A 14,059-nucleotide genomic window follows, 5' to 3' on the forward strand; every position below is an offset into this window, starting at 1 on the left:
TTGCACTTAATTAACCCACTAGAAATCCTTGCCATGTTCATTTCCAGAGAAGTAAACTAGTGTAACCAAGTTGTATAGTTAATACATATCTTGATCAGAGTTGAATTCAAGCTAAAATAATAATGGCACAGTGCAAATGTTTTCGCGGCTGTGACATTAACACCATAATATATTAACCGAATAAGCTGTTTGTACAGAGGAAGTCCAAAGACAGTTTTACAGCAGCTGGCTTTTTTCTCTTTTCTTTCCTCCCCCATTATTCCTCATTTTTTTTTTTTTTTTTAAACTCTGTACACCCAATGAGAAATTGCCATGTAAACCCCTGTAATGAAATCCTTACAAATTCCCCATATGCATAACACTTCTCTAAATTGACATATCTTCGTATTGACCACCGTATAAGTAAGATGATGGTTTAAGGTATCATCTCCCCCTTTATACGCATTTTCAAACATAATGTAAAACTCAAAATAAAAGACATCATAAAAATATATACAGCTGCAGTTATCATTTTTACCATCGTCGACAAAGAGTAACATAATCAAAATGGTGCAAAAGCAGATTAGTCCTAGTAAATAGCAACCTTCAACTTTAAGTAATGGACAGCTTATTTTCATCTATTCACAACTTATTTGTAGCTTACAATAATAAAATGAATAAAAAAGTCTACTGAATAAATGAACAGAATAGTTTTTGCTACGAGTATATACATTCAAGATTAAGCAAATATCTGCTGAATTACAGTCTCTGCATTTCCATTATACTGTGCAAGAAGATGAATAGCATCTGCTCTGGGCAATGCCAGAAATTCCTGCAGCAGTAACAAAACATGTAACTAATGCAACAAATATAAATTGTAGTTGCACTTCTAATTACTCGTTAATGTCCAGTAACAAAATATCTGAAAGATTTTGAGGAACGAGTCGATTATCATTATCTAAAATATTTCTATTAATTAGAAAAGAGTCCACAAAATATTCACGATGCCATGATTTTTTAGAGAATCAAGCTAGTATAACAAGTGTAATCTTATCTGACATGCCCAAACCTTTGAACTGGGAGAAAGTTGAAGAAATTGAAAACTATAACATGATAAATTATGATAAAAAGTGGAGATAAACTGAACTGACCATAACTTTAAGTATAGCATTTTCATCACATCCAAGATCGGTTGATGACGTTGGAGTAGGACTGCTACCATCTTCCTGCAGCTGAGTAGTACTGGAGGATATCTGGGATGATCCTTGAGCACAAGCATCAACGGTTGAATTACAAGCAAGATCGCCAAGCACATGAATTCCGACTTCTCTAAGGGAATTGATCCTCAAAAGACCTTCAAAGTGATCTTTACCCATTTGAAGCTTGAACCATTCATTATGCGTGTGGAGAGTTGCCCTCATAATCTTCATAAGCTGGGGTTCTTCAATACCTAGCCTCCTACCAACAGCAACCTTTGCACAAGATGCCATGTTAAATCCCCCAAAGATTAAGTAATTATACAAAGAAACAGTTAGTGCATTTCCTAATAATATATCAGTTTCTATGTCACAAAGCACAGAAAACTAAATAACTAATACACACCACCAAACTCCTATAAAACGAAGGGAGAATCCAAGGTTTTTTTCTGGCTATTCCATTAGCTTGAAAGCCAAGAACCACAGAGACGCTCTTTCCATCTCAGACTCACCTTTCATCTTCTGTAACTCAGTTAAAGAAAACCACTACCAAGATGCCTCCATTCTCCTAATACTCATGTTCGATAAAATGTAACAGAGGATAGCCCAATAATTTTGCAAGAGAGACAAAATTGAATCCTTGCTCATAAGGGAAAGAAGAACAAATTGAACAGACTCAGAAGTATCTACTCGCAGCCCTTTTTGAGCCTTCAGAAGAGTAGAAAGGAAAAATGATCGATTCATCATTATGATTACAGTACCAAACCGATAAGGCTAAGAATATACAACCAATCTCCAAAACAAACACCTGTCCCAAACAAATAAAATTAAAGATAAATGGGAGGGAAGGGGTAATTGTTGGGCTTGAATCTTTGTGTGCGGGAATGTGTTATTGGGGGTGGGTAGAAAGTTTATACTAATTTGGAGGACAAAAAACCAGCAGAATGGTCCTGGCATCTTCGAACTGGCTTCCATCTTCTCCTATCGCTGCCTCAAACTTTAATTCATCGTAGACTGAGAAATTTGAAAGAGAGGGATACTGAAATTGAACAGTTCTCCACGCAAAAAAAAAAAATTATATATATATATATATATATATATATATATAAGATCATATTTCTAACCCTGCATGGAGCTTTCTGTAGATGAGAATGGAATACAACCACTTCATGTAAGGAGTTGGCCAAGTAATATTACACAGTTCTTATGCCCCATCCAAAAAAAGGAAAAAAAAGAGTAAAAGAGGGTTGAGGGAATGAAAAGGCAAAAGACAACCAGAATAATGTAACTTCTTCCAGTCAAAAGAAAAATAGAAAAAACTTGATCCTCTTTGCAAGTTACGTTGATGAGAAACAATGCTAACTTCTTTCGACATGACAGTTTAAACAACCAACTAGAATCATCAGCCAACAAATTGATCAATATGAGAAAATACTTGCTTCTAATTACAGTGGGAACTTCTGATAGCCTAATTCCAGGGTACAAGGATATACAATTCTAGAAACAGAGATGCATAGTATCTAGTAGTGGGGTATGCCAAACCTGGAGAGAGGTTGCAAGAGCTTGAAGAGGCAAGTTTTGATGAATTGCTTCCTCTTTAGGCCTGAGCAAAGACAGCAATGTCTCCTTCAAAGGCTTAAGCAATGCTGGATTGCTAGCTGCCAAATGACCCAGATGAGAAGAGGCAACCCTTAGAGCACCTGAATCATCACCTAAACTAACAAGCTTAAAAAACTCAACCTGCAGCCATTTGCAGAAGTCAAAATGGGTTAGTTCCAGTTCCATTAGATAGGCACGTGATCCTCTTTCAGGCTGACAAAAAGAAAGAAACTAGACCAACCTGCTTCAGTTGAAACAACAATATAGGGTTTTCAGCAAAGAAGTTTGGGTCCAAAGCATTCATCTCTTCAACAACTTCTGCAGCCATTCCCTGGCTAGCCAGTTCCTTCATGCCCAGGACAATCTCAAATTTGTCTTTCCTGTCCGTTTCCATTTCCACCATGGACAAGTCTTCAGAAGTCTGCAAAACAACAGCATTAATAGGAAGTCCATAAGCAACAATACCAAATCAGCATAATCCTGCTAATGCTCTTACCAAATTTGTGTTACCATTTAATGCAGTAGCACTAGGTTCTTGTTTTCTGCTTCCATTAAGAATTTCAGAACTGTATTCTATTTTCTCATGTCTACCCCTCCATCGCTTGCGTTTGTTCCTTAATCCAGTTCCATGACTTCTATTTCTTTGCACAACTTCAATGGTTTCAGGTTGAACGGTTCCACTAGTGCTACAGTCTTCATTAGGATTGATGGTATCACAAGGATATGGTAATGGTTTCCTGTACAACTTCAATGGTTCACTGCTTTTATGTTCAGACTCAACAGAATGATTTCCTGTAAAACAACCACAAGACTCCAATTGATTAATTTTCATTGCTCTAAAAATTCTTAAAATCCTGATGTTTATGAGTCTGGTCAGAGAATGAATTAGCCAAAAGAATAAACTAAATAACAAAAAGAAAGAAAAAAAAGCTATACCAGAATACGTGAGACCAGTGTCAACAATACCCCTATAGACACAATACTCGTGAACAAGTTCATCAAGCTTAGAAACATCTAATCTCATCCGACATAATTCATTCTGTCACAGCAAGAGCAATGGAAGATGGTTAAAGCTCCTTATATTAAAAAATTTACGTTCATATAAAATAGAATTAGCTTCAATAGCATGCTAAATACCAAAAAAATAATAAATAAAAAAAATTATCACAAATAAAAGCTTGAGCTAGAATGCTTAAAGTAATCATTGAAAGCTAAAGAAATTCTTAAGGCAGGTAATCCAACCCCACATGCCAATTTTATCAATTAGAAAGGCATGCAATAACCATAGTTGAGAAACATTTAAAACAGTTATTCACATCAAACCCTAATCCAAAAGCAGACTGTCTTGCAAACTCTTGGTTGCTTATTAGTTTTTCTTTATACATTCTATTGTGTTATGGCAGTTTCCTCACTAAAGGCTGGAGAGTCCAAATAATTATTATTGAAATCTTAATATTTCAACTAGTGTCAATTAACCCAAATTCAAATTTCCAGCACCTGAACAGTATACCTGAAAATAAAAACTATTGAAACTAGAAAATAGGAGGCCTGACGATCAAACAACCAGAAACCAATTCTAAGTCAACTAAACAACCTCAAACCATTCCAGCATTTTACTACTTTAGCAGGCTTCCTAGATGAGATGTTAATTTAAATATCAATGCTAAACTGCACATTCAAAAATTATGTTGTGCATGTGGCTCATACAGAATGGAACATGGGTTTTGGATCAAACAGGCCGATGTCGGAGCGGAGCGACAGCATCTGCCTTACGCGAATTTAATTCACTGTTTGGTTGTTAAGGACGCTGAATGGGTTGGGGGTGCGGGGGCGTACGGTATAGGGGCATTTTTTGTATGAGCCAAAAAATCTTATATGAGCCCAGACTAGAATTAGTATAAATAATATGTTGTAACCCTATTTTCACTACTAAATAAAAACTATCTCCGCTTCACTCTCGTGGACGTAGGCACACCGCCGAACCACATAAATTTTTGTGTTGATTTATCTTTTTCATCTCTTTATTATTGCGCATAAATCCAACACAATTATATACCGCGAATAAAATTGGGGAATTCTTGTCCAATTTTCATACATGCAGGCTGTGACCAGGCGATAAAATGGATATAAGGAAAGTAAATTTGGGCACCAGCTGATGATAGTTATGTGCTGACCTCTACTTTCAAACAATAAGCATTTTGTTCACTTAAGTTCTAAATAGATGTCAATGCTTCTCACGGAAGGTGCTATATCCTGCATATACCTTTTTACAGAACTGGACTTCTACATGCCAAAAGCTGACATAGATAGTGAACAAACTCGTCTCGGTAGAGCTTGGAATCCTACTAGTCATTTTTAACATCCAAAAAGAATTTCCATGAAGGCTCTTAAGTAGGCTTTCATAAAAGTTCGTCTGGATAATAATGAACTAAAAGCAGTATGTCATCCTCGGTTTGAAACTTCTATTTAATATGACTCTAGCATAAATGCAGCCTACATTTGAGGTCAAAAGGAAAGATAACCACAAGTAATCAAAAACCAAAATAACAATAAGAAGGGGCAATTCCCATCGGAGCCTTCAAGGCATACTTTGAAGCAGACGAACAGGAAATATAAAAATAATTTGATAAATGAACAACTAATTCATTAGATATTAACCTGGAATGCTTGATAAAGATCACCCTTGGCAAATCTCAAGCTATCAATTGCCCCCTGTCTGGTAATCTCTACTGCATGAGCAAGGGCCTGTATGTCCACCTGAAGTCCAAAACATAAACAAACAAATTCATCACTAAATAATTCAGCAATTTTTCGTTAATAAAAACAGAAACGAAATTTGTAGAGCTCATTCCATTTTGATAAGTAAAAATGTTCGGATACTTTTAGTTATCTTACCTCATTAAATGGAGGTGCTTCATATAAACTCTCCTGAGGTACTGCAGGTGGATCACGTTCTTCCAGGAGCAACCGCTCAGTAAGATCTGCAATGGGCGATAAAACTCCTTGACGAAGGCAAAATCCCTTGTGTATGCTGCATATTGGACAAAGAATTTTGACAAAAATAATAAGAAATAATAAGACATTCAAGCTTGAAAAATATATGAACATTCTGCCAAGTGAGTGTGTTTTTCCATGTGTGTATGCATCAAGAGAGCATACACAGAAATGTACAAAATATATTTGACCTAAATAATACAAGCAATTTATCTGAATGAAAAACTAGAGTGACCTTATCAAATATCTCAAGGTCATTGAAAAGATTGGATCATATGCTTGTAAATGGGCCCTTAAAACAGACGATAAAAGCCCCGCAATGTCAAACCTCCTCCTTTCAGACCACTGGGACAAAAAGAAAAGTAAGCATGTTAAGCCTTATCCTAGTAAATATGGGTAGCCAGATTTGATTTAATAAAAAATTTACATAATTCATATGAGTGTCACAAATGGACTCTAACTTGATTAACTGGTTAATAATAAATATCAGAACATACTCTTTTTTAGAGGAAAAAAAGAACTGTTCAGATCACAACATAGAAGCATATTATGGTGTTGCAGGAAAACAAAGTACAAAAACAAAAATGTAGCTTCATTATAATAGGACCTGCATGGGATCGGTACCTTAATCTTAAATTTTAACTGATATAACAAAAACAAATAGCTTCAGGCATAACCCAATTGCTAGTATGATATATGTGAAAAGAACATCCTTGAGACAAACTAGCGCGGTTGTTTTTCTTAACAGAAGTTCAATTACAAAAATAATTTGTCGTGTAAGATGTAGATGTAACAGGTATTACATCCATGTCATTTCTTAACACGCCCAAATAAAGCGGTTCCATAGATTTAGTCGTTTCTACTACCTGTGACAACGTATACCGTTGGATACACAATGTGGATTGTTAAATATATCAATTGATTTTCTCAATTGATCGGTTTCAAATAATGAAAAAATATTATATATAGAGATAAACTAACTCTGACTTTTTATTTCTGAAAGAAAATTTATGTCGATGATTCAATGTCAAACGAGTCACATTGATACGATCTGATGACACGCCGTTGGATACACAATGTGGCGTTTTAAGAATATCTATTGATTCTCTAAGGTCCGTCTCGACTGATCAATTTCAAATAACAAAAAATTATAAATTAAAAAAAAAAGATATACTAACTCGCCTAAAAGAAAAATAGATTGGATGAGAGTGAATAGTTTTTGAAGTTGACAATGTTGGTTTCGACAGTGTCGAATGTCAATGGTCATTTCATGAATTAATGGTGAGCTTGGTGGCTGTAGCTTAGCCCTTGTTTGAACCCCATTTTTTCAAAACTCATTTTCAACCACACATTCTCTAGTAAAATAATTCTACACGTAAACCGAAATTTTTTTTTACTTTCTAACCACACATTCTCCAAATATTCACTATTCAAAAATACTCTCTCTTCAAAATGGGGCTCAAACAAGGGCTTAGTTGTAGGAAATGTTATTTTTTTATTTGAAGTACGTTTTTTAAATTGAAGGCAAACACGCCTTTTATAGCTTGTTTGGAAGAACTTATAAGTTGTTGAAATTATAAATTGAAAGAAATTTGTCGTGAATAAGTGTGTTATGGTTGTGGGTCCTCCAAAATATGTGGCCACGGTTAAAATTTGAACTTTAAATTATAATGATAATATGATTTAAACCAAACAAGTAGTTATTTGAATTACAACACCAAAGAAAATTAATTTAAATGTCGAAGATGTGCATCACTAATTTTTTGAAAAATGCCTATGTCAGAGCATCATATATAGTAATAATACGATCAAGTAGAGAATTTTGTGTTCAAAAATTGAGTGGTTTACATGTTATAGGTAGTGAAAGTTATGATTTGTGAAAATAATGACAGTAATTTTTAGGTTGTTGGCTACCATGTGCTTTTGCAGAAATACTAAGCAAACAATGAGGTTGTCAATATGAAAATGGCTTTGAGGGACTCGATGCCCTTGGTTTTTTGCCATAAGGAAGCAAAAAATTGAGTCATTCCGAAACCTATGCACAGTATTTCAATTATCGAAAGGGATTTATCCCAAAGTCCAACTAAAAAAATTGTCTAGTTTTGTGTGATTTAGTTCATTCTCTGTTGGTTTGGCCGAATTATGCATGTGGTGTATGTGTATAAACCTCATTTTATATGAAAACAAATTCAGCAGAAGAATACCAATAGATGTCCCCTACCTAAAACATTTCGTAAAAGAGAAATAGGGAAATGATGTTGTAGAATAAATCTCTTCTTTGTTCCATCTTTTGTATGGATAAAGTTTATTTCTTCATGGAGATATTATATTTTTATTTAACGACTTATTATTAGTCTTGAAAATTAAATAAGAGACATTTTCTTATTGGTTGCAAACTTCATTTCCCAAAATATTTATTGGTTGGATTATTTTTCTCATTAGAATTTCTTATTACTTTCTACATTCTAAATAAAGTTTCTCCCCAAAAATTAAGGATTCTTCAATGTCAACAGAACTAACACTAATAACATCGTCAAGGTCTGCAAAAAAAAAAAATCTCATTTCAAATACACATCCCTTAAAGTGTTACAGTCCACTTCTTTCCAAGCACGTGTCCCACAATCCAGAAATATGGGCAAGAAAATGATGAAGGTACTCCCCTCTAATTTTAGAGTATTCTCCTTTCTACATGATGAAAATTAAGTCCTCCATTTTACGAAAGTTAAATCTTTGTGCAGTGCAACTTCTATTCCCATGATGAACGTACACGAATCCAACACTATATATGTTGAAAAACTGATTTTCAGTTTTTAGAAAAGGTAATGGCATGACACATTAATTATTTTTTATACAATAAAGCAAATAAAATTTTGTTTACCACTTAAATCATTTTTTTTACTGTGATGGCTTGTATTTCCTTTGTATATACATTGGAAGACCAAATAGTAAATTGGTCTTAAAAAGGTCATTCAATTTTTTTCTCACCAATTACATAAATGTAGGATTACAAAATTGCCATTTAAAAAAAAGCATTTGCTTTCAATTAAAAACTAGACAAATTAATAAACCAGAGTTTTCCACTACAAGAAATTAGCATTTCATCTGTGCTCCAACGCCATGGATGCAAGCTCACAAACCATTCAACAACTCATCACCATTGAAAAAATCTTCGTTGACATCAAACACCATCCATGCTCCTCTAGTTGAATTTTCAAAATAGAAAGCCTAGGTTAGTTTATCTTCCTCTAATTTTTTTCACTGACGAAGACATGTTGGACAGTAAAAAATCAATAGCAATTTCGGATACACCACTTGGTGTATTAATGCGTGTCAGCTTCATGCCGGTGTCCGATTGCTTGCACCGAAGGTCTGTTGGTGCACCACAAATCACCATATCCCAAAAGGAAAAAAGTTCAATTCTGATCTCTCTCTCTCTAATTACATGGCACAAGCTAATAACGGAAGAGTAAAGCATATTAATGATCACTAACAATAAAGGAAGATGAGGGGTGATCAAAATCTGTATTTCACTACTTTGAATGCTTCATGTTTCATCACTTAGGGCAGCAGATGAGAATCATAAATCAACTCATTTATTGGATGAAATGGAGGAATATAAGCTAGGAATACAATTCCAAAACTACTTAGAATCATCTGTTTCTAGTTAGCTATATAGTATTCGTGAAGATCTCAAACCTCCAATAGTGGATGGTCGCAAAAAGGGGTACCAAAACCCCCCAGTCCTAGCATAAATTAGGTATAATTAGGATTGGATGGTCAGGAGCGATCATAAACTGGAATAGTTTATGTGTATCAATGATTTGTCCGTTTAAATCACAAAGGGAGGATACTTTTAGATTTTTCGATAACTTTTTAACTTAGTTTAAGCTCAGCAAAAGAATATTATTCCAGCTCTTTTCATTTCAGTCTAACAGGGGCAAGAGCATACGAAAATACCAGATCCCATCTTCACAAAGATAATGTTCCGTTGTTTCTACTGCCCCCACCCCCAAACAAAATGGGAAGACGGAACAGTGTGTCCTACGTTTCTACAAATACTAGTAAAAATTAGTTTGCATATCAATATCCAAATCCACCCACTTCTTAGCTTATGTATAGATCTCTTTTGTCCTCATACTGCAAGTGGATTACAATTTTCCCACCTCTTTCAAATTATACCCTAGAAACAGGAAACATCCAAAAGCATATAAATGACAAAATTAGGTTATATAACCAAGCATCTCGCTGACGTCTCCATAAAACATGTGGCTGTGTTCAAACCCACATCTGAAGTCTCCTATACGCCACCTATCCGCATTAAATGAGATTCTATCAACTAATTCACAAGTCTTGCTAATGTTATAAGTCCTAATGGCACTTGCATCCAACCACATAAAAGCATGGTAGATTTCAACAGAACACGAACATCATGCCACAAGGAAAGCAGTAGATTATTTCTTACCTCATCTGCCACAGGCGAGTTCTGATCATCTTTGTCATAAATAAATGCAAGAAGAACATGCTTGAATTCCTCATACGCTTCCTTAAAGGAAGAAAAACAAATATCAAAGATGAATTAAGGCAAAGTGAAAACAACTATTCAACAATAAAAACTCAGAGCATGAGAAAATAACACAACTGAAAAACATTAGGGTTGCGTTTGATGCACCGAAGTATAAAGAATTTAGGGCCTGTTTGGTAGGGATTTTGAGAATTGACTTTTTGAACGTTAAGATAAAAGTGAGGGTCATCTATGAGAGAAGAAGTCAAAAATTACGGTTGAAATAGTAAAATAACGGTCAAAAAATCAATTTTTGGGGTGAAAAATCACTCCCAAACGGAGCCTTAGTATAAAATCAGAATGGGTAGTAGTAGGTGATTGGCATTATTGTAGATTAAAGTGGATAATAGTCTTAAATCTTTTGTCAAAAAAATTAATCTCATTTACACATATTATCTTATCCAATATCCAGTCTAAAACCATTTCCATCCTCCGCATTATGTCAAAGATTGACAACACAAATGGCACTTTTATCGACTAAAGAATAAAGAATATCCACTTAATCCACCGCGATACCATGCACGTGATATTATCAATTCTAGTTATATACTAAATTCTTAATACAGTAACTAAAAGCATAAACACATCAGTACATAACTTTACCGGATAGGCATCAAGTGCACAAGGTGCAAGAGCCGTTCGCACACAATGAATGGCAGAATCACGATCTTCTTCAGTTCCTTTCCGCAACAGCTCAATGAATTTCTGTTATTTACCATTGACATATTTTCACTCAGAACAAAATAAAATAAAAAGAATCCACAAGCTAGAAAAATACAAAGAAAAAACCTGCTTCTGCAAGCGGAACAGGAGACGATGATCATCTAGGACGGAGGGCGCATGAACTCCAAGGAGATTAATGGCGGAGTCAATATCACCGGATTCTAATAACCGTCTAATCTGACGAATCAATAATCGCGAAGCGAACGTCGTGGTTGACGGAGATGACAGAGGCGATTGTGCGTCTTCGATCAAGTTCTCGGATTTTGCGAAGTCGGTTACGAGCGAATCGAGTGCTTCCCAATTGACTGCAATCGATTCCATACTGGCTCTAGAATTTTGTGGATAGGAATTTTTACTGTTTGGGAATTTATGCGGAGGAGCGTGGGTAGAGACTGCGGAGGCGGTTTAGCTGAGGGTACGATCTGCTGAAATGCAAGAAAGGCGGCTACCGATGCTTGTCAGTGCAATAAAGGTTGTACCAAGTTCCACGCATGTTGCACGCTATGGTTGATTTTTGACATATTGTTTTTAAAGAGAATGACGGAATTCCAACTTTAGAAAACACATTAGAGTTTAACTGCATTGCACGTTATTTTAAAATATTTTATAAGTACTATAAACATGATTTTTAATATCAATTTGTTGGAAAGATTTCATGAGTTTCAAATGATCTATAAAAAATAAAATTTAGGACAGACATTCTATGAACTTTTATTAAAATCTATTAAAATTTTAATTTTAATTCACACCAAATAGGTGTTTAACAAAACGTTAAATCCTCATTCATTTAATGTAGAATCGTGCTGGGCATTTTACAAACCCTGCCAGATAATAGTAAGTGTGGGCTCTGACGCAATTTTTTTTTTTTCATGTGGGACTGACCCCTACAGTGAGGGGTTGATAAACCCCGGTAGAAGTCCTTTAATATAAGAGCATCTTCAATGCAATTGCAAATTGTTTAAAAATTTTATTAAATAAGTAAAAATATATTATATTTAAAAATAATATATATATTATCGATAAAAGCTGACATGACGTTTGCCAATTCTGTTAGATATATTGACTCAACAATTTAATTTAGTCAAATTTTGTTTTTAGATTATTAAATTTTTTCTCTTTCGATCTATTTTATATCTTTATTTTAATGTTCATAAAACACACGTATGCAAAAATATTTGAATATATATGGAATCAATTGGAGCCCAATGTAGACTTCATCATCTATTCATTAGACATTAGTGTCACATCGATTGAAAATTCGTCTATTTAAATGTCATGTAGATTATATTTCACGAAATGTTTTGATGATGTTCTTAGAATTTCTCAACCTTTTAAGTCTATGCGACATGTGAGTCTTTTATAGTTAGAGTTCACAAAAAAATAATAAAAAAATACATTCTCTAATTCCCTTCCACCCCCACCCACCGACCCACAAGCTCATTTGTCACATACTATGTGCGTGAACTTTATTGTTAAAATTGAGTACGAGAAAAATGAGTTCTAAAAAATCGAGGACAAACATGAACTATATTTAAATTGAGTTTGGCGAAACTTGTAAGGATTTTTTAATAAAGATGGGCTTGTATGTGTGAATAATTGTGTGTTAAATTATAGGCTATCGAATTCGGTTGAGCCCAATTAAAGTGATCTAACAAGGTTTCGATTTTGGATTTTAATGTATCCAGTTAAAGTATGGGTTTAAATATGTGTAGAGACTAGATCCAAGTCCTAATTCTATGATGGGCTGAATTAGGTCAAAGGGCATCCCTATATAAATAGGTTATGGTTCCCAGATCACACGCACGTATTATTCATTCTCTACTGCATCCCATCATAGAGAGGAAAAGGAGACTGCGTGTAGATTTGGAAGACCATACCGCGAAATTCATATTGCATTAACCATGTCTGATTCAAGTATGCTTCCGCTTTAATTCTGGTATTTCTTGATGATTTAACATGAAAGATCCGATAATTTAAAGTACTAAATTATCCAACAAGTGGTATCAGAATCTCTTCATATTGAATCATTGAGAATAAAAAATTTTAGTCTGGTTCTTGCAATATATTTTGAAATTTTCAGATTTAACAATTTTTTGGTATTATATTTTGTTAAATTTGAAAATTTTTGCAGTATAATTCTTGTTATTTTCGAAATTCAAATTAATGGTTGAAAAAAAAATTAGATTTGAAATTCGGATCTTTGATTCAGATTACAGTACAGTTTTCTTTTTATTAAAAAAAAAAAGGCCGCCGGCGAGCACACCGAGGCGGGGTTGCTGCAGCCGACGCATTGCAGCGCCGGCGATGCAGCAGCTGCTGCGTTTTACAGCAGCACACAAGCGATGTTGCAAAACGCAGCAGCACGCAACAGCGCCTAGGCACTACTGCCGATTGCAGCAACGCCAGGCGCTGCTGCCTGTGGCGCCAACGTGGGCCGGTGCCAGAGTGCGCCACCACCAGAAAGGAAGAAGAAATTTTTTTTTTCAGTTTTTCTGGATTTTTTTGGGGTGGGGGCCTCTTCTGTAAATTAGATGATTTGAGGTCCTTAGTTGCAATTGGGGTTAGGGTTATAAAATTAAGGTTTCAGTCCCCAACCTTTAAGTTATATTAAGTTTTGGGTCTTTAAGTTTCGAATTTAATAATTCAGTCCCTAAGGTTTTAAAATTAATTAATTCTGGCCATTAAAGTTCTGAATTTATAATTAAAGCCTCAAAATTTAATTATTAATTCAAATTAGCACTCTAAGTTCATAATTAATTCAAATTGACCCCTAAAGTTTTAAATTTTCAAAATCTGATCCCTAAAGTTTTGAATTGGTCAATTTTGGCCCCTAAAGTTTTAAAATTTGTTCTAATTGATCCTCTAAAGTATTGAATTAATTAATTATGGTCCATAAAGTTTTAAGTTTATTAATTTCAACCCCTAAAGTTTGGAATTAATTAATTTTGCCCCCTTAAAGTTTTGAATTATTAATCCTAAGGCACCTAAAGTTTAAAACTAATCAAAA

General features: G+C 34.6%; 1 protein-coding gene across 1 annotated transcript; it reads right to left on the reverse strand.

The window, feature by feature from the left end:
* Window positions 1-543: 543 nt before the first annotated feature.
* LOC111396994 lies at window positions 544-11,544 on the reverse strand. Its single transcript, XM_023023649.1, has 12 exons — window positions 11,119-11,544; window positions 10,933-11,034; window positions 10,231-10,311; window positions 6,004-6,113; window positions 5,670-5,805; window positions 5,433-5,531; window positions 3,711-3,813; window positions 3,271-3,566; window positions 3,016-3,195; window positions 2,718-2,915; window positions 1,131-1,451; window positions 544-811 (listed from the first exon to the last, which is right to left on the reverse strand). The coding sequence occupies exons 1-12, from the start codon at window positions 11,371-11,373 to the stop codon at window positions 719-721; spliced, it is 1,974 nt and encodes a 657-aa protein (XP_022879417.1). The 5' UTR covers window positions 11,374-11,544; the 3' UTR covers window positions 544-718.
* Between the last annotated feature and the right edge of the window lie 2,515 nt (window positions 11,545-14,059).

The sequence above is a fragment of the Olea europaea genome, chromosome 7, assembly GCF_002742605.1.
Source record: "Olea europaea var. sylvestris chromosome 7, O_europaea_v1, whole genome shotgun sequence".
NCBI lineage: Eukaryota > Viridiplantae > Streptophyta > Magnoliopsida > Lamiales > Oleaceae > Olea > Olea europaea.